A 24,461-nucleotide genomic window follows, 5' to 3' on the forward strand; every position below is an offset into this window, starting at 1 on the left:
AATACAAATGAAAGATATAAACAAAATGATGCAACAAAGTAACAATTTTGAAAAAAAAAAATAGCCAGAATTGAATATGTAAATGTATAATTCTGAGGAAAATAGTCAATATATGAGAGTATAAACTGTCCATAACTAAAGAAAAATGTAAGACTTTAAAGAAATAAACAGAAATCTGAGGTAAAAGTAAAAAATGCAGCATGCATTTAAATTTTATTAAAGGTTTAAAACTACAATAAAAAAGTCAGAATTGGGAGATATTCCTTAGAAAACAATAATTACTTAAATAAAATCATCTAATTTCTGGAGAAATGAACAGCCATTTCTATCCATGAAGTATTTAGATCACACAAAAAGTTAAAAACATTGTTAACTGCTGCAGTACCTTATTTATTTCAATAGATGGTGCTGTAAGTCCATCACATCCACAACACATTCACGTAAAGGTTTGCAAGCTACATATTTGCTTCCAGTTTCAATATTTGCACGGGCTGATTCCAGACCTTTTTATCTCCTGATGGCACAAGGTGTAACTAAAATGTACGATCTATTGGCAAACCATCATCTATAGTGAATAAAAATATTTCCTATAACCTTGAATTCACCACAAGGTTTTTGAACCACATCTGGCTCCATTGTGTGGTTTCAGAACTACTGAATGAAATCCAGAAACGTTAATTCGCCCCTTTCTTTATTATCTGTTCTAAATAAACTATTCCAATGATTTGCCCTGTTCAAACTGATCACTCACTGTATATTCCTCATACATTTCACTTATGCTAATGGTTCAATTAAATTTCATTACGGTGTGAAGGATTACTAGGCTGATCAGTTTGAGGAAAGGAGGATTTTATAAAGAAGTTTTAAAAATGGTAATTGCTCACCAATATCCTCTTAAAAGGTTTGAAATCCGTATCCCCTTCAGACTTAAAATATCTGAACCAAAACATAAAAGCTCTGTAGTGTCGTGCTAAATGCACCTAGCATCACAAAATATGTGTTCAACTGTGTGTGTGTGTGTGTGTGTGTGTGTGTGTGTGTGTGTGTGTGTGTGTGTGTGTGTGTGTGTGTGTGTGTGTGTGTGTGTGTGTGTGTGTGTGTGTATTAAAACATGATTAAAACTAAATAAGTTACAGTTGATTCTTAAGTTTTCAAAAAATAGACACTTGATTTTGGGAGTTAATAGATTTCTGTACTCCTGCATCAAACAACGCCTTAAAAAAAGGGATAAGCTGAATAGATTTTAAAACATTAGGTTTTATACACTCACTGACTTATGCTACACTGAAAAAAAATGATGTCTGCAAAACTGTTGCAAACAATTTAAATGGGTTGAATTTAAACAAATTAAATGTCGTAATGTTCAATTTAATTTGTATAAATTCAGCACAAAATAAATGCTTTACAAATACTTAACCTAAAACGAATTGTACATACAAGGTATCATCTTTGAATCTTTTTTTTAGTGTCTAAGGATCACAAACTGCCAGATATTTGTTGTGAACATACATTTTCACACACAGATGCTCTTTGTTGCTGTATAAACTGTAAATGCTGTATATGCTCAAAAAATTTTAAGTGTTCAGTATGACCTGACTTGTTCAGAATGATCGTCAAAAATAAATAAATAAATAAAATTAAAATAACACATTGGATAATTTACTGTGAAACTGTAAACCACACTGTAAAATATTTGACCTTAAATTTACAATAAAGTACTGGCTAATAATTGCATTACTTTAACAGTAAGGTACTGTATGTAAATTCACAGTAAATTACTGTGAGGTACTTCATAATAACAATATTTCTGTAAATATTTATAAATTTTAAAAAGTGGAGTGGTGTGATATAAGGCTGTAATATGTCCCCAACATCCCCCAATCCCTAACCCTAACCCCAACCCCAGAACCATTCAAATACAGTGTTGGTAGTATAATCTGATGGGTAGGATAAAATGTCAGGACACCGGAACAGCAATAAAATTAGCATCTTGAATCTAAAATAACTCTTGGTAAAAAAAATAGTTCATGGAAAGAAAAAAGTCAAAATGGCAAGATATAAACCATGAATCTATGACAAAAAATGTAACATTTTGAGAAAAACATTATTTGTCAGATAGATATAAATAAAGATATAAAAAATTACAACTTGGTGATACAAAATTTTGAAGAAATAAAGATCAGAAATGCAATATACATGCATTAAATGTGGAAAAAATAACAGAGTATATACAGGAATCAGAGAGTGAAATTCAATACCTTTTAAGACCTTTTTTAAGACTCTTTCCATACATTTTAAGACCTTATAACCACTTTAGGTTTCAACGGGGAAACACTGGCGAGATTTTAACTTACAGTATATTTACTAAATGTTAATGTAAGAAAGTAATCCAAAACTAAAACATTGTTCATATACTGAATAAAAATCTACTAAATCTAAATAATTAAGCAGGTTAGCGCCTACAGAACTGCAGATATAATGGCAGTGCCTTGGTTACTGCAGTAAACAAAGCAGTATTTTATTGATTTCATAAACTACACAGCATCCTGATAGTCAGAGAAATTAAAAAATTATATATAATTTAATATTTTGCCATTGTTAATACTTTTTAAGGGCCATTTATATTATCCATTTTTGATGACTTTTTAAGGCCCGATGGACACCATAAATAACTGCAAGAAAGCAGTATTATAAATTATTATACTATAATATAAAGTATAAGTTTGCTATACTAGGCTAGATTTAAAAAGTTTTAAACAAAATATTCTGGGTGGGGAAGCATTAGTTCTTAAATACAGTTGAAGTCAGAGTTTTTTTTAAACCCCCTGACATATTAACCTCCTAACTACGCAGGTTAGGGTAATTAGGCAAGTTATTGAAAAACGATGGTTTGTTCTGTAGACTATCGAAAAAATGTAGCTTAAGGGGCTAATAATTTTGACTTAAAATGGTGTTTAAAAAATTAAAAACTTTTATTCTAGCCGAAATAAAACAAATCCGACTTTCTCCAGAAGAAAAAATGTCATTAGACATACTTTGAAAATTTTCTTGCTCTGTTAAACAACATTTGAGAAATATTTAAAAAAGAAACAAAAATTCAAAGGCGGTGTAAAATTCTGGTTTCAACTGTGTATACTGTTCATTTTTCGGAAAAAAAAATGGAATTACAAAATAAGAACTCTATTTTGATAAAAACTCTATTTGCAAGTTTATGTGAATCGTGATAGAAATGTACAATTTTGAGGAAAGAAAAAAAGTCAGGATTGTAAAATTCTCAAAAAAAAAAAAAAAAAACTAAATTTTGAGAAAAGTCTGAATTCTGAGATGTAAACTCATTTTGAAAAAAGTCAAAATTGCAAAATATTAACCCAAATTTGTGATTTTTCCTTTTCATCCTGTGGCAAAAACTGCCTTCCAAAAAGATAAATATCGTTGCATCATATTAGTTCCATATGTAACATTGGTCCAATAAAACTTTCACTCTTTGCATAGTAGCTTCTGCGAACACTCGCACTTCTCTCTGTCAGTCTCCTTTGGGTTTTGTGGCAAACTTAGAGTTGAGTGGTTGTTTGTTAGTGAAGACAGGTGCAGGCCTCACCCCACCACACACACACACACACGCACACGCACACACACACACACACACACACACACACACACACACACACACACACACACACACACACACACACACAAACAAACACACTTGCACTCACGCGCGCACACACACACAGTATAAACAGACCCAGTAGAAAGGGACTGGTCTGACAGAATGCCTTTTCACACCTGACTGGGCCTAGCATAGGGCGACAGGCCAGAGCTCCCAAAGCACGACACACGCGCACACACACATGGGTATCTGTACTGTATTTAACTTTGAGCCCTCTAGACTCCAGGATAGTTTAAAGGCCTTAAAGACCGTCTGTTGAGGGTGACTCAATTTAAGTACCTACACACACAAACAGAACCAGGGCAGGACCCAGAGGATGAAAGTAATGCACAAGCAGATGGACTCAGCCCAGCAGAACCAAGTGGACCTGTAGGAAAGCATCACACACTCTTTTAAAACCATTATAAAGCCTGCAGACCCGGGCGACAGTCAGCATATGCTGTCCATGGTCAGGCGCTGACACAGGCTAAAAACAGCAACTCACTTTAACAGCAAAAAAAAAAAAAACTGAAGCTGAACAAAACAACTGTGCAAATATTTTTCACATCAAAAACTGATTTTACAAAAATTTTACAATAAATTATTATAAGGAAATTGCTAGTAACACACTAAAATTATGAAAGTTAAATAAACAATTACCATTAATATGCCAGAATTATTACACAAAAAAAACTTTTAATATGCAATCTCTTTTAAACTGTTTTTTTTTCAGTTTGCTTTAAAGAGACATCTAAAACCTTGTGAATTTCTGTTCATCTTACCATCTGATGTGTTTTGTAAAAAATCTTCAATAATTCAGAAGTTTTGTAAAAGGACAAACGGTCTAATAAAAAATATTTAGTCAGTAAATAATAAACCATTTTTGGTATACTGGGCATATATAGAGTAGTTCAATATGGCATAAACACAACAAGCATGCTCTGCGGTGTTTAACTTTGCAAAAGTTAATAGGTTCGTTCGTTCTTTCTTACTTTTTATTTAGTTTTTTTTCATTCTTTTTTTGTTTATTCTTTTTCTTTCTTTCATTCATTCTTACTCTTGTTCTTTTTTTTTCTTTGATTTTTCTTCATTTTGTTCTTTTTGGTTCTTTCTTTCATATTTCATTCTTTCTTATGTTTGTTTGTTATTTCTTAAATTTTCTTTCATTCTTTTGTTCTTTCTTTGATTCCTTCTTTCTTTGTTTGTTTTTTTTCATTCTTTTAATCTTTTTCTTTTGCTCGTTTGTTCTTTCTTTTTTGTTCTTTTTCATTTGTTCGTTCTTTCTCTCTCTCTTTCATTTGTTTGTTGATTCTTTCTTTGATTCTTTCTCTTTCTTTCTTTCGCTCACTTGTTTTTTCTTTTGTTTTCTCTCTTTCTCTCTTTCGTTCGTTGGTTCTTTCTCTTTCTTTCATTTCTTTTTCTTTCGCTCTTTCTTTCCTTTTCTCTCTCTTTCTTTATTCTTTCTTTCTCTCCTTTGTTCTTTCTTTCTTTTTTGTTCTTTTTCCTCTCTTTCTATATTTCTTTCTCTCTTTCTTATTTGTTCTCTTCAAGTGCATACAACATATTTTCACATTTTTACAAAAACCTTTCAAATGTCAACTTCTTAATATTTTACCTAGACAAGCTAAAAGCTGGTACGTAGTACCAGAAAGCAAAAATAAATAAATAAATAAATGAATAAATGTAAGGTAAGTTATAACTTGTTGCCAGTTCTTTTTTAATTCTGTCAAATCAAGAATTGTGGATGATCTTCTTTTGACCTGGTGTTACAACGGTGCTCTGAGTGGAGTTTATTAAAATAACTTGTTTTTTGCTCCCATTTGGTCACATTTCTTTTTCTTTTTCTCTTTCTGTTTTTTGTGAGTTAATTGTTTAAATAATGTATTAATATTTTTGCAATGCAGTGTTGTGAAAATAAAACTCTTTCTTTCTTTCTTTCTTTCTTTCTTTCTTTCTTTCTTTCTTTCTTTCTTTCGACTTTAAGTGCATCCAACATCAAATTTTTTGACAAAATTATTAATTGGTATAAATAAATGTTATATACAGATTATTTTAGTACATAACACCATATTTCAGTTTCCATGTTGTACATTGAAGTAATGTGTGATATTAATTAACTGCATGTACATTGAGATTGGGGTTGATATACGAGTGTTAAGGATCAAGAATAGTTTAATGTTATTATTACAGTGGACAGAAGTAACAATAAAAAAAGTTATAAACTGTATATAAAATCAGCTTAGTTAAAAAAATAATAATTGTATGCTTCAATCTAAATTATGTATATACTGTATGTACGCACAAAACCATGCAAAAAGAGACACCCAAAACTGCTGTTTAATTCTATAAATGTCTAAGAAGATTTCCTCTACGATCAAAAATCTAAATATTGTAAATATTAAATAATTAAACTAAAAAAATCTAAATAAACGTTTTACTTGCTTGTACATTTTAGCATTATATTTTTATCCATATCAAAACAATTGCAACAATTTATAAAAAACTCAGAAATTTTCTTTTAACACTGAAGAAAGAACTCATAAAGCTGAGAAACGGTGAAACTGAGAACAATTCTTTAAGACTTTTAACCTTCCACAAAGCTCTTTAACAGCCCTGGAGGCAACATTTTTCTTTCTTTTTTTCTCCCTTCGTTCTCTTCACTCTGCCACCCCGCGCACCAGGCTAGCGCTAACGATCTGGCCTTTTCATTAGGCAGGCTAGCTAATTAGACTGTGTGTGTGTGTGACGGGTCGAGTGACTGCTTGGCGCAGCGCGATGCTGGCAGCCCATTTCATGCTTTATCACGTCTTTTAATTGACAAACAACCTGCTCTTTTCTCTTAGGCTGAGGTCTATATTCCAGGAGTCTGTATGTGTGTGTGTGCAGATGTTTTAGCGCCCCTTGACGTTTAGCTGTGTGTGTGACTGTCACATGCCTTTTCACCCTGCTGGATCTTTGGGGAGAAAATGCTCACTGAGTTTGCCAATTAAACACTTTCAGATTGTTCTGTGACAAAAACGCATACACACAGACGGACGCAAATGCTGAAAAACGCACACAGCGACTCAAAACGCATGTAAACAAACCCTGAAGTCACAAATATCTCAGAGACATAAAAAAGCAGTAACTTTATGCACTTTAACACAAGGCTAGTTATCAAATAAGCCCTTTGTGGTGAATGAAAGCTGATCTCTCTCCTCCACTTAGACACACCGCCAGGAGTCCGCCATTTATTCACATTCACACAAAAGGCAAAACCAGCGGGACCCTTGGATTTTTTTCTCTGCTTGTCGCTATCATGACTAATACTGCTTGTGGTGAACGTGTGTGTTTACATATATGTGATGCATTACACACAGAAACAAGTTATGATGAGCTGGAAAAAGAACAAATAAATGGGCCACTCTGTATTTTGAGGTACACATCTCATTACTAATAAAACTGAAACTTATGCCTCAATAACCCTCTAATTTGCCACTTATTAATAATTATTATTACGGTAGTATTTAGGTTTCGGTGTTAGGGGTGTAATATAAGGCATACAGAATATGTACTTAATAAATACATGTCAATTAAAAAACAGAGACTTTAGCTAGGCATGTGGATGATAACTGTTTTCAAGGTATACCACGATCTGAAAAATTCAAGTTTTTAAAACTGCTTACATTTTCTGCTATACCACTCCTAAGGTGCGTGTAAGATTTTTTTTATTTACGTTTTTTTTTTTTTTTAGGACAACAATATATCCAGAAGATCTCTAAAGATGCTGTTTTAAATTGCTGCAAGTTCCACCAAGTCAAATTTAAGACTTTTTAAGACCTTTTTTTAGACCATGAAGAATAAAATATTAGACTTATATCCTTAGTTAAACGCTACGGATTTTCTTAATAGCCCAACAGACGTGTTTAAAATCATTTAAGACCTCTAAGACAATATTTCAGCGAATTTAAGACTTTAAGGCCAAAAGTTTAGTTTTTGTAATTTAAGATGTTTTAAGAATTTTTAAGACCCCGTGGACACCCTGGTTTACTTTCTCCAAAATATTTTAAATGCTTCTCAAAATAAAATATTTTGTGCTTAAAGGGGAAAACAAGTTTTTGTATTTACTCCAGACATTTAAAAAAAACATAGTTTGGAGCAGTAATCACCATACTATGAAATCATAACATTTCTTTTCCCACAACTATCATACTTCAGAATCTTACACCGGCCCATGTCTAACTTTAATAATAGGCAGGTAATGAGCCACTAATCAATAGTGAGAATTGTTACTTGAACCAAAGTGTTGGCGTTTTGTTATCATATACTTATCATTTTGTTATCATATTCCTTATCATATACTTAAAAAAAAGAAAAAGAAAAAAGGATTTTTGCTGCATGTTCAAACAACTCAATTAAAATGAGATAAAACCTCACATTTCTTGAGGTCTTTTGGGGAAAACTTAATTGGTTTGTGTTAAGAAAACATAAAGAGATTGTGTGAAACCCAGCATTTCTTACAGCGCAATTCAGATGATTACCATAATCAGTCATTTCCTTGGGCAGATTCTGTACACAATCAATGCTTTCACAAAACTTGTCTTTACATTTCATATAAGAGACATATGAGAAACAGTGCTTACTGTAAGGTGGTACTGTCTCCAGATTTGTGGACAGGCCTGTTGAAGACAGAAAAAGGTTATTGTGAAAGCCAAATATTTACAAGAAATAACTCTGAAACTTAAAGTAAACACAATCACATACAGATTTTTGTAATTAAACAAAGACACAAAATCCATGGAATGAGTTAAGGTCATTAAATGTCCATCTTTGATATGTTTGTAAATCTATACTTTCTGTTTTGCTATTTCTACTTTAAGTAGTAGTTTTGTTGTCATTGATTATACGTACAGCATTTAGAGCAATTACATATCAAACTACAAATAAATCTATAAAATAATCCCATCCTAAAACAACACTGTTGAAAAATAAATTATTTGTCAAGATCCCTCACTTTAATAGTTAAAATCTATTTTTAAATGAGCGTTCAACAATTTTATAAAAAATATAAACAACAACAAATGCTGAGGAAACTTCTATCTTGTTTCATCTATTCACATACATATCCATCTTTGCTCTTCCCAAAGTAAAACTGAACAATTGACATTGTTTCCTAATTTTTTGTGAATATCTATATCCTAAAATGAACAACTGTTTAGAAAAAACTACATAAAATAAATAAAAAAAACTCTCTAGCCATGAAAGCAATGACAAAAAACGACAACAATACCGAAAAAATGAAAGACAGTCTCATGAAGGGTACAAAAAGAACAAACATGATTACAATCAGAGTTCAACAAAGAAATAAAAGCACTGACAGCAACGGCTGAATGAAGAACCCTCCTCTGTAAATCAGCAGCTTTCTTCAGCAATGGAGATTTGTATAGTGCTCTCCATTCTGGTCCAACATGATGCTAAAGCTACGTGGGCTCTCCAAGGAGTTTGCTTATTTAGTTTCTTATTATTCAAAATCCTAACAAGCAGTCTGTATACCAATTTTCTATCAGCATCATGCACATATTTGGATCCTCAACTTAAAGAAAATAAAAAAGACACTGAGAGAAAGAAAGAAAAAAAGAAAGAAAAAGAAAGAAAGAAAGAAAGAAAGAAAGAAAGAAAGAAAGAAAGAAAGAAAGAAAGAAAGAAAGAAAAAAAGAAAGCAAAATGGACAAAGGAAAGCAAAAAATAGTCAGTAAATAAAAATGGCGGAGAAAAGTGGAATGAGAAAAACATTTTAAAGAGGAACAGAAAAAGAAACAAAACAGGAAAAAGAAAAGGTAAAACAGAAAATAGGAAAAGGGAATTTAACTGGAAAAATAAAAAAGTGGCAGATAAAATTAAAATAAAAAATAAAATAAATGTATGGTAATAAATTAAAAAGAACAAGGTAAAAGAAAAGATAAAAAAGAAAAATAAAAATAAACAGGATAAGTAAGAAGGAATAGGAAAAATAAACTAAGAAAGTTAAGTACAACAGCAGAAGTGAAAAGTGCAATGTTGACAGCTGGAGTCGCCCCAACAGACACTGAGTATTTAACAGACCATGAGTAAGCAGTGCATTTACCCTGCGACTCCCATTTGCCCCATCTTTCTAAAAACTGAAAGTGTTGAGGGCACAGCAGCCAGGCTCATTTATACAGTTAGCTTTTCATTTAACCCCACCTGAAGAAAAAGTCAGAGGCTCCAGCACCCCTGTAGGGTCACCCTGCTGAGCGTATTGAAGAAAACATTCAAAATCTTTAAGAATCTGCTTTCCCTTCTCTCACTCGCTGTGACGAGATCATACAGCAATAAAGCTATTAAACCCATCTCCATATACTGCCAGATGCAAAATCCTCAAAATTAATCATTTTTAAAAAAAATTTTTGTGAATTAAAGTGACAGGCATTGTGTTAGGGTTTGTTTCTTTCTTTCTTTACAGGGTCAATGCACATGAATCAACATGTTACTGTAAAATGTGCCAGAATTAGCCAGGAATGTTTATTTTTCATCTGTAGACCCTTGACAGAATGTTAAAAAGGCACAGCTAAAAATAAAAGCATAGCATAATATCACAAAATATAATATAACATGTGTATATAAAAAGGTTATAATAGTTTTGGATTTTTCATTAGTTTTATTTTTTATTTAATTTAAAATTTTTGCTTTCAAATTTAGTTTGTTTAAATTAGTTTTTAGAGGCAGATTTACATTTACAGTTTCTATATGTTTCAGCATTAGTTTTTTTTTTTTTGTAAATTATGAAATTTGTTAAGGGTGCAAGATTCAAAATCATCAGAATAAATATTGCATAATAAAAACACAAACAAAGATACCCTAACGTTAATTTTTTTTGACACATAAACACTACTATCTATCACTACCATCTACCTATCCTCAAATTCAAATACAACAACCCACAAGACAGCAGCCCTAAGTACAATGTGTGCAAGGCTGCTTCTGCGGTTAAATAAACAGTAGTGATGGGAAGTTTGGATCTTTAATTTGAACTGGAAATTTTGTAACAATCTTCCCAAGTTTGGACTCAACATATCCAAAATTCATCATCAGCAATAATTTCAGTCAGTTAAAACATCAAATCTGAAAAGATTCTAACATTTACATTTTGCAACCCAACTGAAACATGATTCCCTTATTTAAATTCCATTACGAAAGGTCTGTTTCACCAGATCCTCTGATTTTAGCCCTCGGTTTCCCGCGCAGCAGTAGTTCAAGTTTACCTCAGTCACAGCAGGTTGTCATGTACGGTTTATGTTCGATTGACCTGCTGAATCACGCATGCACAGTATTATCGGTTCACCGCTTCTCAAATCTGATTTTAGTGTACTGTTCTAATAACTGAATAACTCAGTATATTTTGGTTTATTTGGGTCAGAGGTGGGTATAAGGCCTTTTTTAAATGTAAGTAACTTGCGAGTAAGTGCTTAATGTTACTGGAGTCGTGAATCATTTCAAATGATTCAGTTCGATTTGGTGAATTAGTTCAACTGGTTCATTTATAAGATCTGTTTAGAAGATCCTTTCAAAAGGATTAATTTGCGATCACAATACAGAAATAAAACCCAATATTGGGCACAAATGTGTTAAATTAATACTTTTAAGTGTCTGCTTAGGTCGTATTTATTATTGTCACCGTGCTGCTGTCATGTCCAGTCGTTGTTTTTGTCGCTGGAGCAACAGCAAAGATGACTGGAAGAGGACCGGCTTGATCTGGCCAATGGCAGCAGGATTACAGAATCTGAGGTGCGTCCGGGTGAAACACTGGCAGCGCAAAGTATTTTTACTATAACTTTAGTTAGTTTTGTATATACACAATTTCAGTTTTAGTTTTATTTTTAAACTATTGTTTTATTTTTTTTTTTCAGTTAACGAAAATTATTTTTTAATTCTAGTTTTCTTTTTTTCGTATGTTTTGTTACTATAATAACCTTGGTATATATATAAATAAGAGACATCGAGATGAAGCAAAAAAGGAGGGGTCATTTCAATAATGGGCAAATACTGAAGCTAATTTTAGATTCTTATTTTTGCAAACAAAAATTATTAAATGACAAACTGTTCCAAATTAATCACAGATGTTTTATAACATATTATCAGAGTGGTGAGTAATTTAAATAATAATAAAAAACATTGAAGTATAAATAGGGAAAACATTATAGGGTTGATTAAAAAACATTATAGGGTTGATTTAAAAAAAAAAGTAAAAACTTTACAAACATTTACATACCCAAAGCCAGTTTAAAAAAGCTAATATCAAGAACACCGGTCACTCATTATTATGAATTATCCTACAGTGAGCTAGAATCTGGAAAGCAAATGGCCCGGCTGATATTTGTTAACTCTCAGAGTTCATTAGCAAACTCCACATTGCCGTTTTTGAGACCGCTGTAATTAAAGATTATAAGCATAATTAAAACTCATGTTGTACTGGCGGATGAAGAATTGTTTGTTCAGTTAACCAGCAAAGATCAACCACCATAACATGCTATATTTACTGCACATTCTAATCCAGATTTATCAATAACCAGAAGTCTTACAGGGCTCATGGACACTGATCTATGAAAAATGTACAGTTTAGGAAATATAAAACACAAATGTAACTCATTTTGACTAACAGAATTCAGCAGAATATTGGACTATTTAACTGCACTTCAATCCTAAATGTGTTTGTTTGTCATGTTATGCATGAATGGGACCCAATTTTGTTTCAATTAAAACTATGCCAAAATTATATTAAAAATGTTTCCAAATCACAAGACAACAGAAGATGAACAAAACTTAACTAGCTTGTGTGGTGAGGGATTGTGTTCTAGTTTTACAAAATAACAACAAAATATTTACAAATACTGTGTGTGTGTTTTAGTGCTCAGGACAGGAGATGCTTAAACATCAACACAAGATGGAATGGACAGAAATGCAAACAAGAAAAAAAAAATAGTTCACCTCACAAACTGTGGCAGATACAAGACATCATTTCAAAGCTCTGTTTTAGTAGGTTTCTGCAAGTTTCACCATGTCAAATTGTAGAGAAGTGTGACTCGGTACTATAGAGATTGTCTACTTTAATAGCTGGGTGTCTGTTTGTTTTGCCTAGATTAATATTTTCTTGTAAAGAAAGTTAATCATATTACAAAATATATTTCTCTTGTTTCTTATTTCTCTAAACAAAATCAGCAACTTTTGTAAAAGCAGCAGTTCATGTGTGTTTTCTTGTTGAACTCAATTAATACCTTCATCATTCATAAATTGTTTTGAAGTAAATTGAAGTGTAAAATTAAACACCGTTTAATACATTTTAAGACTGTTATGAATGTAACTTAAGACCTAACAAATGTCTATTTTGTAGTCGTAATACAACTAATAATTCCAAATATAATGTATTAAAATATATAATGTAATATTTTTGAATATATTGTCCAAAAGATGTCTAACAGAGCAAGAGCTTATCTAGTTTATTTCAGCATCAGTATAAACAAACTAAAACTGTGACTGTGCTGGGATTTTACACTTTAAAAAAAAGAAATATCAGAATATCTATATTTTCTGGCATGAGTTGAGGTGTTTGCACATTTACAACGTCCCCTGCTGATGAAAAAAACTCTTTCACTGGGGACTGAGATGGCTGGTGTGAAAAGGTAAGCCCTTCCTAAACCAGAGACCAATGTGTACGGAGATAGTCAATAGGCCCTCTGATCCAGAGGGCTGGCCACTGGCATCAAATACTGATTATAAAATAACTTATTTTATAGTAGGATAGAGACAGGAGTTGAACATGATTATGAAGGTGAATCATTAATATTACTTGTATAATTAATTAGTATAAGTATCAATGTGATACACTTAGGAAAAGATAAAGAACAGTTTTAAATATTCAATAATAAGCTAATTATTAAAATATGCATAAACTAATTTGAAAAGAAATAAAGGGTAAAAATAAATACCTGCTTCTGTAATAGAACAACATTCTCTTTTGATCTGCAAAACATCTTCACACTTTCGTGATAGAAACACTGATGCATCGTGTGATCTTCGTAGCACTCGTCTGAGCAAGCTGAGCTGCAAACCATCCAGTCCGCGTGGTTTGCCTTACTAATATTTTTTTGTGTACAGAAGAATGTGACAGAAGTTTTTCACTTTGTTGATGGTTTATGTGCATCATATTCATTGTTCTGTTAGTGTAAGTAAACATCTTTTTGCAGTATTTGCACAGTTTGTGTTTTGTCTGGCGCACTTCACCACTGTCATTTTACTCTGCTGACCCAACTCTTGCTCGCCGCCGATGCGCAGGTAAAGCGAACTTGTGGCTGTAAACACAGTGCCCCCTCTGTTCAAATAATGTATAACGATTCATTCAACATTTCTACTGATTTGAATTGATGGGCCCTATCATACACCCGGCGCAATGTGGCGCAAGGTGCGACACAATTGTTGTTTGCTAGTTTCAGCTTGGCGCAAGAGTTGTTTTGATGTTTTGTGCACGCTATTTAAATAGCAAATGCATTTGTGCTCATATGTGTGCCCATAGGCGTTCTGCTCTAAAAAGGAAGGCGTTCTTAGTCGCATTGCTGGTGCGTTGCTATTTTGAGAAATTATAATAGATTTTTCAAAAGACCGAAACAAAGCAGGTCGAAAGTCCAGCACAGAGTTGCGCCTCGCTTACACACTGCTTAATACACACAAGATGTAGAGCAATACGCAAATATCTTTACATATGAAAAATAATTAAAATATTAAGGATATATATAGGATATATATATAGGATATAATAAGGATATATATATATATATATATATATATATATATATATATATATATATATATATATATATATATATATATAGGATATAAATATAAAGGATTAAAATATTACAAAAAAAAATTTTCTAGCCTACATAAATATGAAAAACCAAAGCCTTCATGCCTTCTTCATCTCGGGAGGTTCTTTCAGTTCATTCAACTTGCTTTTGTATAATGTTATCATTATTAGCAGTATTATTTATTTTATCAATATTTATATTTGTTTTATTAAAAACAAGCTTAGATTTGCCCACCTGTCAGGTTTAGACCATATGGGGCACAGCATGTGTTTTAGGATATAACTCAGGTTTTTGAACAAACTTCGTTATTATTGTTCATTTATTCGTTTGCTGGAAATTGGAACTGAATTTAGAAATAGTTTTAAAACAAATATTTGCGCTTAACAAACGAAATTATTTATTTATAGGCTAATTGATGTCTGTGCGTACAAGGTTTCCCTATCCACAAGAGCAAAAGTGTAAGTTGATAATTTATCTCTCGTTCTCAATAGATGCTCTGTTTAACGGTTTCCTTGCTAGTGAAATGCTCAGTTTTTCCACTTACACTTACTTTATGTCATGTAAATAGCAAATGACTTTATGTCATGTAAATAGCAAATGCACTTATGGCGCGACGCAACTGGCTCTTAAAGGGAATGGGAGATGAGACTCTGATTGGTTTATTTTAAAAACACACCTATAACTCATTAAGGAAATCATCTAAAATGTTTTAGACCATGCGCCACGGCACAAAGCGGATTTTTCCATCCTATTAGCAAAAATGGATTCTGACATGCCCTGAAACTGTTTGCGCCCTGCGCTCTGTGCATGGATCTTCAAAATAGAGCCCAAAATTTCAATCGATTTTCAACCTCTTCATGGTGAATTGTTACGTCCCTATTTATTAAAACTATTATGTTTAGAAATGTGTTGATAAAATCTACAGAGGGGCTAATAATTCAGAAGTGCTAATAATTCTGATTCAATTGTACATTTGAACAAAAGAAATAAATATAAGACCACCAAATCAAAGGAAACATTCTAAAGCACAAAGGGAGCACTTACAGCGTTACATGCTCATAAGCAAATTAAGACTAATTTAAAATCATTTAAGATAGGGGTGTCCAAACTCAGTCTCCGGTAGGGCCGGTGTCCTGCATAGTTTAGCTCCAACTTCCTTCAACACACCTGCCTGGATGTTTTTAGTATACCTAGAAACAGCTTGATTAGCTGATTCAGGTGTGTTTAATTGGGGTTGGAACTAGGACCGAGTTTAGACACCCCTAATTTAGGATCTGAAACACAATACTTCAGTGAGCTTTTGCAATAAAATATTTTGTAATTTTTTATTGTCTAAAACTGTAACTTTTTTTATACTAACTTTTTAAGACCCCACAGAAAGCCTGGTTTTAACAAGCTATATCTTCTCGCTTTCATCTCTCCTGCTGTTTCTTAAAGTCACATTATTTCTCTTCCTCCCCCATTTGTGTCTCTCTCAGTGGGGTTGTTGTTGGGGGTGACGAGTGGAGCGTGTGTCCCACTCACAGCCTGTGAAGCGTCTGTCTTAATGAGAGAAAGAATGGCCCAGGAGAGAGAGAGGGAGAGAGAGATACACTTGCACAACTCTGAAACAAACACACACAAACTGAGTACTCACGTCGATGAAGTGTCCGGTCATGCCGCAGCGGTGGCATCTTTTGTACCAAAAGGCTCTCTCCAGACAGTCATCAGAGGTGTGGCCGGGCAGCGAACAGTTCGAGCAGTGACGGTTTGGACAGGTCCTCAGTAAGTGTCCCCGAAGCCCACATAATGAGCAGCACGGCACCTTCTGCACACAAACACACAAAAAGTCACAATAAGCACACATAGCTTTTGCTTTAAAAATCTTTGTCATTGAATTGTCATGGAGCATTACAACTATAGAAAACTTAATTTATAACTTTAGTTTCCACAGTTATTTTATGTAAATATACCTGAATAAACAGTATTCAGAGTTCAAAATAATATCACAAATAAAAAAAGAAAAATATTTAAAGAATATACTTTATTTTTACATTATAAATCAAAAGTATAACTGAATAACTTCTTGTTCTTTATCCTACGGCTACTTAATATTCGTTCATTCATTCAGATTGAATATTATAGTAACAGCTAACAAATTTAGTCCAGAATGTTTTATATACACCATGGCTAATCAAATATGTGACCACAAAACCATCATAAATGCAATTCATGCATTTTAAATATGTTTTCTATTGATGTATGCTTTATTAGAATAGGGCAATGTTTGGCTGGTATTTAACTATTAGAAAGTTGGGAATCTGAGTGTTCAAAGAAATCAAAATACCGAGAGAATTGCATTTAAAGTTAAATAAATGAACTGCTTTGAGTAACATGATTTTTAATTAATATTCTAATGATTTTTAACAACAAGGAAAAGCTAAAATTTTGACCCATAAAATGTATTTTGGTTAGTGTCAAACATAGGGTCACATATAATAAATGTTTCACATTGTTTTCATTGTAATTCAGAAATCATGGCCAAGTCATTTTTTTTATACGATTAATAACTGTTGTACTGCTTAATATAGGCTCAGAATGGTTGCAATTTGAAAGTCTGCATAAAATAAGAAATGTACAATGGTTATTTAACTAGTACACATTGTTGGTCATAAGGTGAACAATTAATCATTGCAAGTTCTTTGGAATTGGTTCTTCTCTGATGTTGTTAGTTTAATGACTTGGGCTGAATAAGCTTAGCCACGCCCCTCCAACTATTAGTTGCGAGTGAAAGATAAGAGCATGAACCTAAAAGTCTGTGTGAACTGAAAGTTGCTGAGACTTTATATCTGTGCGTTGATGTACTTCAACTGAAACGGAACATTGATTAGGGGCAGGGCTTTCTTTCTGCACATCATTCCCTCATGGCAAACTAAAGATAAAAGGGGTAAGGTTAAGAATAGTGGTTGAAGCTGCCAACAGAAGGACCGCCACTCTAAATGCAAAAGCATATAGTCAGACTTTGATTGAAGATTACCAAAACAAACTTTTTTTTTTCTTCAGTGGATTAACTTGCATGAATTCATAGTTAAGCTAAAGAATAACAATGTTTGCTAGCAAAATAAACATTGCAAATTTTGATTTACCTTAAACTTTAATTATTTCAAATAAGAAAGAAATTATTTCAAACCTGATTGAGATTATGTCTTCTGTTAAATACAAAAAAAGATGTTTTGAAGTTTGTTAGAAACTAGTAGCAAAGGAGTTCTATATTATAATTATTTTTTTATATGGATGCCAATGGGAAACAAAACATTAGGACATTTTTTAAATATCATCTTTTGTGCTCAACAGAATAAAAAAAATGGAAATAATGAAGGTTTCGGGTTATTGGTGAGTAAATAAAAGTTTTTGAGTGAACTAATTCTCAAAATATAACATTTAAGTCACACAATATTCCAACATGGATTCATTTTACAGTTCATAATGACCTATAAACAGCTGCATTACACACAGTACTCTACTCAATTTAAATCGATTAATCAATGCAGAAATTGCAAAAATGGCAAAACTGTTTTTCTTTTTGGCTAATGCGTTAGTAAATGTTTAGAGGAAATGAACAGTGACCTTTGCTTTGGGGCAGATGACTGTAGTGAAGGGCGGATAATGATATACCTTTAATGTGGGGCAGTTTTTGGAGAGATGACCAGTCTTATTGCAGTTGCGACACGTGATAGATTTTTCAGTGTAGTATCTGTATGTGGAGCGGTTTGGGACATGCCTCGGGCCGTGCCCTTTATTATAGATCTGAGCCTATACACACACACACAAAGAAAGAAAAAAAATGGTAATCACCTCATTTAAAAGACTTCAAGAATAACAACAATTATTTAACATTTTAAAAAGAAACTGTAAAGAAAACACTGTTATATTTTTTGATAGCTTCCAGCTTAGCTAAATAAACTGTAACATTACCTGTTTATCCTTTTCTGATACAGTCCACTTCTGCTCTTGCCCTCTGTAATTTACATATTCTACAAAAAAAAAAGATCAGTGCATGAGAAAAACAAACTGAAACCATCAACATAGATTTAGATAAACTTTAATAAGAGATTGTGTTTGATTATGTGTGTGTGGATGGCAAATGAGGCCCACACCCCTAATTTGACCTTTTTTTTTTGCTCATTCTCAAGAGACAGAAAGACAGTTACTACAGCAATACACAGCTGCACATCAAGCACACACAGCATTGAAATACACCACACACACGTACACAAATAGAAAATATGTGTAATATATAAAAAATACTTAAGCTAGTTTAACATAATAGCTGTACTGAAATATGGGTAACACTGTAATATGGGTGTACATTGTCTTATTTGCTAACAGTAGTTAGAATACATGAACAAACTATGCTTTTTGCATATTTTATACCAGTTTAAATGCTAATTAGCTTGCCATTAAACTTTTAGTAAATAATTGCATTAACTAAGATAAATAAAGGCTTCATGAGCATTGCTAATGGTTGGTTCATGTAAACTGTGAGCTTATAACTAGGCCCACACAGAATCTGGGTGCACAGAAATCCGCAAATATTTAGCCTATAATTGAATCTATTTACTTGTGTAAATGTGTGTAAATGTATATTTATTCAGTTTTAAATATGTTTCAGTAATATTATTGACTAAAATGAAAGTGTTCAAATGACTTATTTACATTATAGTTTGAAAGTAATAGTTTCAGTCTTTTGATAGATATATTATATGAGAAACTTGCTTTGTTAACCAAATAAGTGGATCTAGAGGGATTTGCATTGTGAACATTAGATAAAAGTCATTTTATAAATTAAGTTTTTAGATATGATACCCCCTAAATAATTCAAAATAAATCCGCTGATTTTTACAAAATTCTCAGCAGAAATAGCAAAACACGACCGCAGATTCTGTCTGGCCATACTTACCTAATAAGAAGACCTAATTGTGAAGTTTTTTTGCATTTATTTATGTGCTTTTGGCATTTCATATAACTACAACAAATATAGAAAAAAATACAATACAATAATTATACATATAAAATACATTATAGAACCTATGACAACCAAACAACAGCAAAATATAATTTAGCTGGTCAGGTAATGCATAAATAAAAGTAATTATAAAGTAACATTGTTCTTATATTAACAGAAAAAAATGCACTGACCTGACTATTGTTTTAAAGTCAAATAATAGTTTGGGCACATTATAAAAACCTTATAAAAAAGGAATAGTGAATATCAACTACACTCAATCTTTAATTACTATGTTATTGACAGGAGTCATTGGTTATGCTTGCATTTCTTCTAATCTATTAAAAGGTGTTCTAATATCTGTCCCCATGTTTTTAATTTATCATTATTGATATATTTCAACATCTCCGAAGCAAGTATGTTTATGAGATCTCTACCCCATATACCAAATTTAGGTACAGGTTCATTTTTCCACATTTTCAAAATGACCCTTTAGGCAATTATCATACCAAATAACATGGCTTGTCTTTCATGTGTATATTATGCAGCTTCTTGCAACACAAATTATATTCTTGTTAAGAAACACTGTGAAGTTGCACACCATTACTTCTAGAGTCAATCCTTTTAGGTGTTAACATCAAATATAATTTGCAAGAGTGATTTTAAATGCATAGAAAGCACATTGAATTGAACGCTAATATTTCATTTAACTTCTGTCAATGTAAAATGTCAAAATATATAGGTGAAACAATGCTTCATGTTCATGTATTGTAACAGATATTTATTTGAAAATAATTTAACATATTCTGAATATATAAGAGTGATGAAAGAATATATGATAAAAATAACAAATATAAGAATATAATACATAAGAATAAAAAAAAATATTTAAGAATATTATTATTATTTCTTCATTATTAAAATTTTGTTAACAAATGTGTAGAACCTGATGATCATATTGAGAGTGTCATAGTTTATAAAAATAAAAATCACAATAAATTAGAATTTTGGATAAATTTATATATAGATTATTTATATGTTGTCAAATGATTCTTGTTTGAAATAAGACAAGATATGTTAGTAAATAAACTACAGTTACACCGAATGTCCTTTTAATGAGTGTTTTCTCTACAATACAAATGCATGATTTTCATGAAAATGCATGAATATTTGCTTAGAAAGAAAAAACAAACAGGGACATTTAAATTAACTTTAAATAAATAAATAAAATTGTATTCTACATTTTATTACATCTTTGAAAATCCTAAATTTCGTCTTTGACCCAAATGCAATGCCGTTATGAAAATGAACCATATTCGTTCATTCATTTGTGTGCGCTTTTTAAATCTACACACCCAACACATCGCAACAATGCCCCCCAAACATCCCTGAGGACCTCAAGTACAATAAACAGGAAACATTTCCTTTAATCCTGATGCCCCCCTTCTTTCTTTCTCCTCTCTCTCGCTCTCTCTCACACACACACACTCACACACACACCTCCGTGTCTCTACGTGGGGGAAATGCCTCGTCAGTCACGGCCCAGCAATCACACAAAGCCAGAGAAAGGAGGACCTCACTATGGTAATCCTGCCAGGCCTATTCACAATGACACACACGCGCACACACACACGAACACACTATAATGTACCTCTCATATGAATATTAGCAATATTTTCATAAATCCACCCATAAATCTCCCTTGCACACCTAAATAAAATAGTATGTGGGGTTTTTCCAAGTGGCATCTACACAAAATAAAACCATTGCCAGAGGGGGCGCTAGAGAGTAAGCAATAATCAACGCCACAAAAAAAAAAAAAAAAACACAACTTTCCCTTACCATACAGCGAGACAGAGATGGAGGGATGAAAAGTAGAGCATGGGAGGAGGGAATACCAGAGTAGCGACAGATGCTACTTGTACGTCTCATAGGTATGCTAATTAACATAGAGCTAACAAATAAAAATAAGAGGTGTGTGCGGCGGGTGCAACTTCATCAGTGTGTAAATGTGTGTTTTAATGAATTCCAGCTGACTAATAGTCTAAGGGAGAAGAAAGCTGGCGTGCGCCTGGCCACCATGCTTGGGTCCATGGAGAACTAAACGGATGTGTAGGAGAAGCTAATTAAGCATGAACACAAGCTCCCATTGGAGAAAAATAGACTGAGACACCATTCTGTCTTTAAGACGACTCTGTGTGTAGGGAACTGGCCATGTGACGGCATATCTCAAAACACAAACTGCCTGGGACTCTCTGACTGTTTCCTCTCAGAGACGAATCATGGTCTTGAACTAAACTGCTGCTTGAAACTTCTTAATGGAATCCCTCCTTGGACAATTCATTTAGCCTGAAGCCTCAAGTAAATGCGCAGCCAAGAAGGAATCAATCACAAAGAGTCAATATACACAGCAAATATGCTCACAATTCTGGGGTCAGAAAGATTCAAAAACTGAAACATATCTATGTGCACAGAAACTGCATCTAAAAAATTATGAAAGTTATTGAAATTTCCATAGCTATATGATCCTTCAAATTAGGGCTGCATGCTGCATGGGAAGAACAATTACATTGTAACGTTCTGCTTTTCTGCAATATACAGGGTCAAGTCTGGTGACACTGATGAACATGAAAGTGAAGCTAAACATCTTCCAGGGCCTAAACAGTGTCCAGATCGAAAAATTATTGACCCACTTTGGAGGAGCGAGTCAGGAAACATTTTCCTCCACCAGCATTGTATTGGCTGCAAAAGGAGGCCCTTTACAATACTAATGAACTATTGTGGTCTAAAACCAGCCAATTCAGTCTCATTGTCCCCTGCATATTTTGATAGGAAATCTATTTCACCAGATGGCTTCAATAACTCGAATATGTGTGAAGAATTCACTACTTTAACCTTTTAACTTCCCTACCAAGAAGAAAACTTTTGGATTGCATTTCTGAACTCCTATTGTCGCTAGTTAACAAATTTAATGCATTTTTCCAACACATCCCATAACCTCTACCAAATGATTGATTTGTCGGTTTATGGTAAAAGCACTGGAATTTATAGATATACTATAAAAAATCTGAAAATATGAAGTGTAAGACAATTTTATTATTCAAAAAAAAAAAAATTAATAAATAATTGAATTCTAAATCCCCTAGCGACGCAGTGGCGCAGTAGGTAGTGCTGATACCTCACAGCAAGAAGGTCACTGGTTCGAACCTCGGCTGGGTCAGTTAGCGTTTCTTTGTGGAGTTTTCATGTTCTCCCTACATTTGCGTGGGTTTCCTCCGGGTGCTCCGGTTTCCCCCAGTCCATAGACATGCGGAACAGGTGAATTGGGTAAGCTAAATTGTCCATAGCCATGTGAATGAGTGTGTGTGGATGTTTCCCAGAGATGGGTTGCGGCTAAAAGGGCATCCGCTGTGAAAAAAACATGCTGGATAAGTTGGCATTTTATTCTGCTGTGGCGACCCCGGATTAATATAAGGACTAAGCCGAAAAAGTTTTTCTAGAGATGGATTGTTGATTGGATGAATGTTGGCCCAATAGGGAATATTGGACAGAGGAAAATTAAGACCCGTTTAAAATGATTTAATACCTACACAACAATATTTCAGTGAATTTACAACTTTTTAAGGCCTAATTTTGTTTTTGAAATTTAAGACTTTTTAAGAACATGAAAACAGTAAAGATACGGTCAACCATTTGGTAGAACAAGCAGTTAAGGTTCCTTTGATTTTATTGAGGATTGAATCTGCATAAAATATATTAAGCTAGATAAAAGACAAAAATATTTTTATATTTTTCTGAGAGGTCTTAAGGATAGTCAGGCACAGATGTTGAATAGTCAAGTATAATAAAATAACACTTTGCAGTCTTCTACATATTAATTAAATGAAATCAGTCTTAGATAAGCCTATATACCATTTCTTGAGCCTTTAAACGTTGTAACATTAAAAAAAGGAAATCTTTGCAATTAATCATGCATCTTTAAATGTGGAGCTTGGATTAATATAAACTCTACTTGACATTGAACATTATGTGATGTGACTCTTCCAGTTGCGCATATTTCTATTTTGATGCTGAAACGATATATTGTGGAGCTCTACTTTACATGCTCCGGAAAGACTTCACTCAGAAATGGCAAAGCTCTAAGCAACAAAGTAGACGAAAAATGTATGCCACTAGACACCGACCCCCATGGATCCCATTAGGTTGGACAGTGCAAAAACAATTTTTAAGCAATATTAAGCAGCTGTTTTCCACAATGATATGCATTCTAAGGAATTTGAGGATTCCATCAATCATTGATTCCATTGAAGCTAAATATTCAATGGGGAAAAAAATGAAGGGTGCGTTCCTCTTGATCCAATCAGCTGTGATTAATCAATAACTCCAACTCTACATTTTTCCCCCACATTGAATATTCAATATCTCAAAAGGAACTAGACCTTGATGCTGGCTTGCAATCAATTATAGTAACTCTACCATCATCTACTTTTAACCCTCAAAAGCACTGTAAAGTGGTTATTCTATGTTTGAAATTCTATGGTTATTATCATTACGCCCAATTCACAAGGGGCATCAGAATGAACGCTTCCCATTTACTTTGAATGGGTGGCGTCAAGCGTTGCCGAACTGAATTGGGAATTTGTTGCTCGCTGTAGAAGTTAGGAATTTCTCAACTTTACAAGCACCAAAGGAATCGGGCAGTAGTGTAAATTTGAAATATTACTGTCAACTGGCACTGAATTATCAGCCAACAAACATTTAGAAGTCTGTATTACCTACACAGTTTGCTTAAAATAATGATTAATTTGTTATTGATAATAAATGAATAATTTCTTAATTAATAACTAACATGAATTCCCCATTATAGGTATCCTATACAATTGGACCCTTTCACATTTCTAGAGCACATATTACCAAGTGATAGTTGGAATCTACAAGATAAATGTTCGTTTCATCAACATCAGCAAAAGAG

At 33.0% G+C, this 24,461-nt stretch overlaps 1 protein-coding gene across 2 annotated transcripts in view; it reads right to left on the reverse strand.

The window, feature by feature from the left end:
* zcchc7 (zinc finger, CCHC domain containing 7) overlaps nt 1–24,461 on the reverse strand; it is a 104,212-nt gene that overhangs the window by 20,715 nt on the left and 59,036 nt on the right. For both annotated transcript variants that reach the window (NM_001301358.4, XM_087235180.1), the window contains 4 exon segments: nt 8,272–8,307; nt 16,142–16,312; nt 18,160–18,297; nt 18,460–18,518. In NM_001301358.4, coding sequence (NP_001288287.3) covers nt 8,272–8,307; nt 16,142–16,312; nt 18,160–18,297; nt 18,460–18,518 — 404 coding nt within the window.

This window comes from Danio rerio, chromosome 1 (assembly GCF_052040795.2).
Source record: "Danio rerio strain M-AB ecotype USA chromosome 1, GRCz13ab, whole genome shotgun sequence".
In the NCBI taxonomy this organism is placed as follows: domain Eukaryota; kingdom Metazoa; phylum Chordata; class Actinopteri; order Cypriniformes; family Danionidae; genus Danio; species Danio rerio.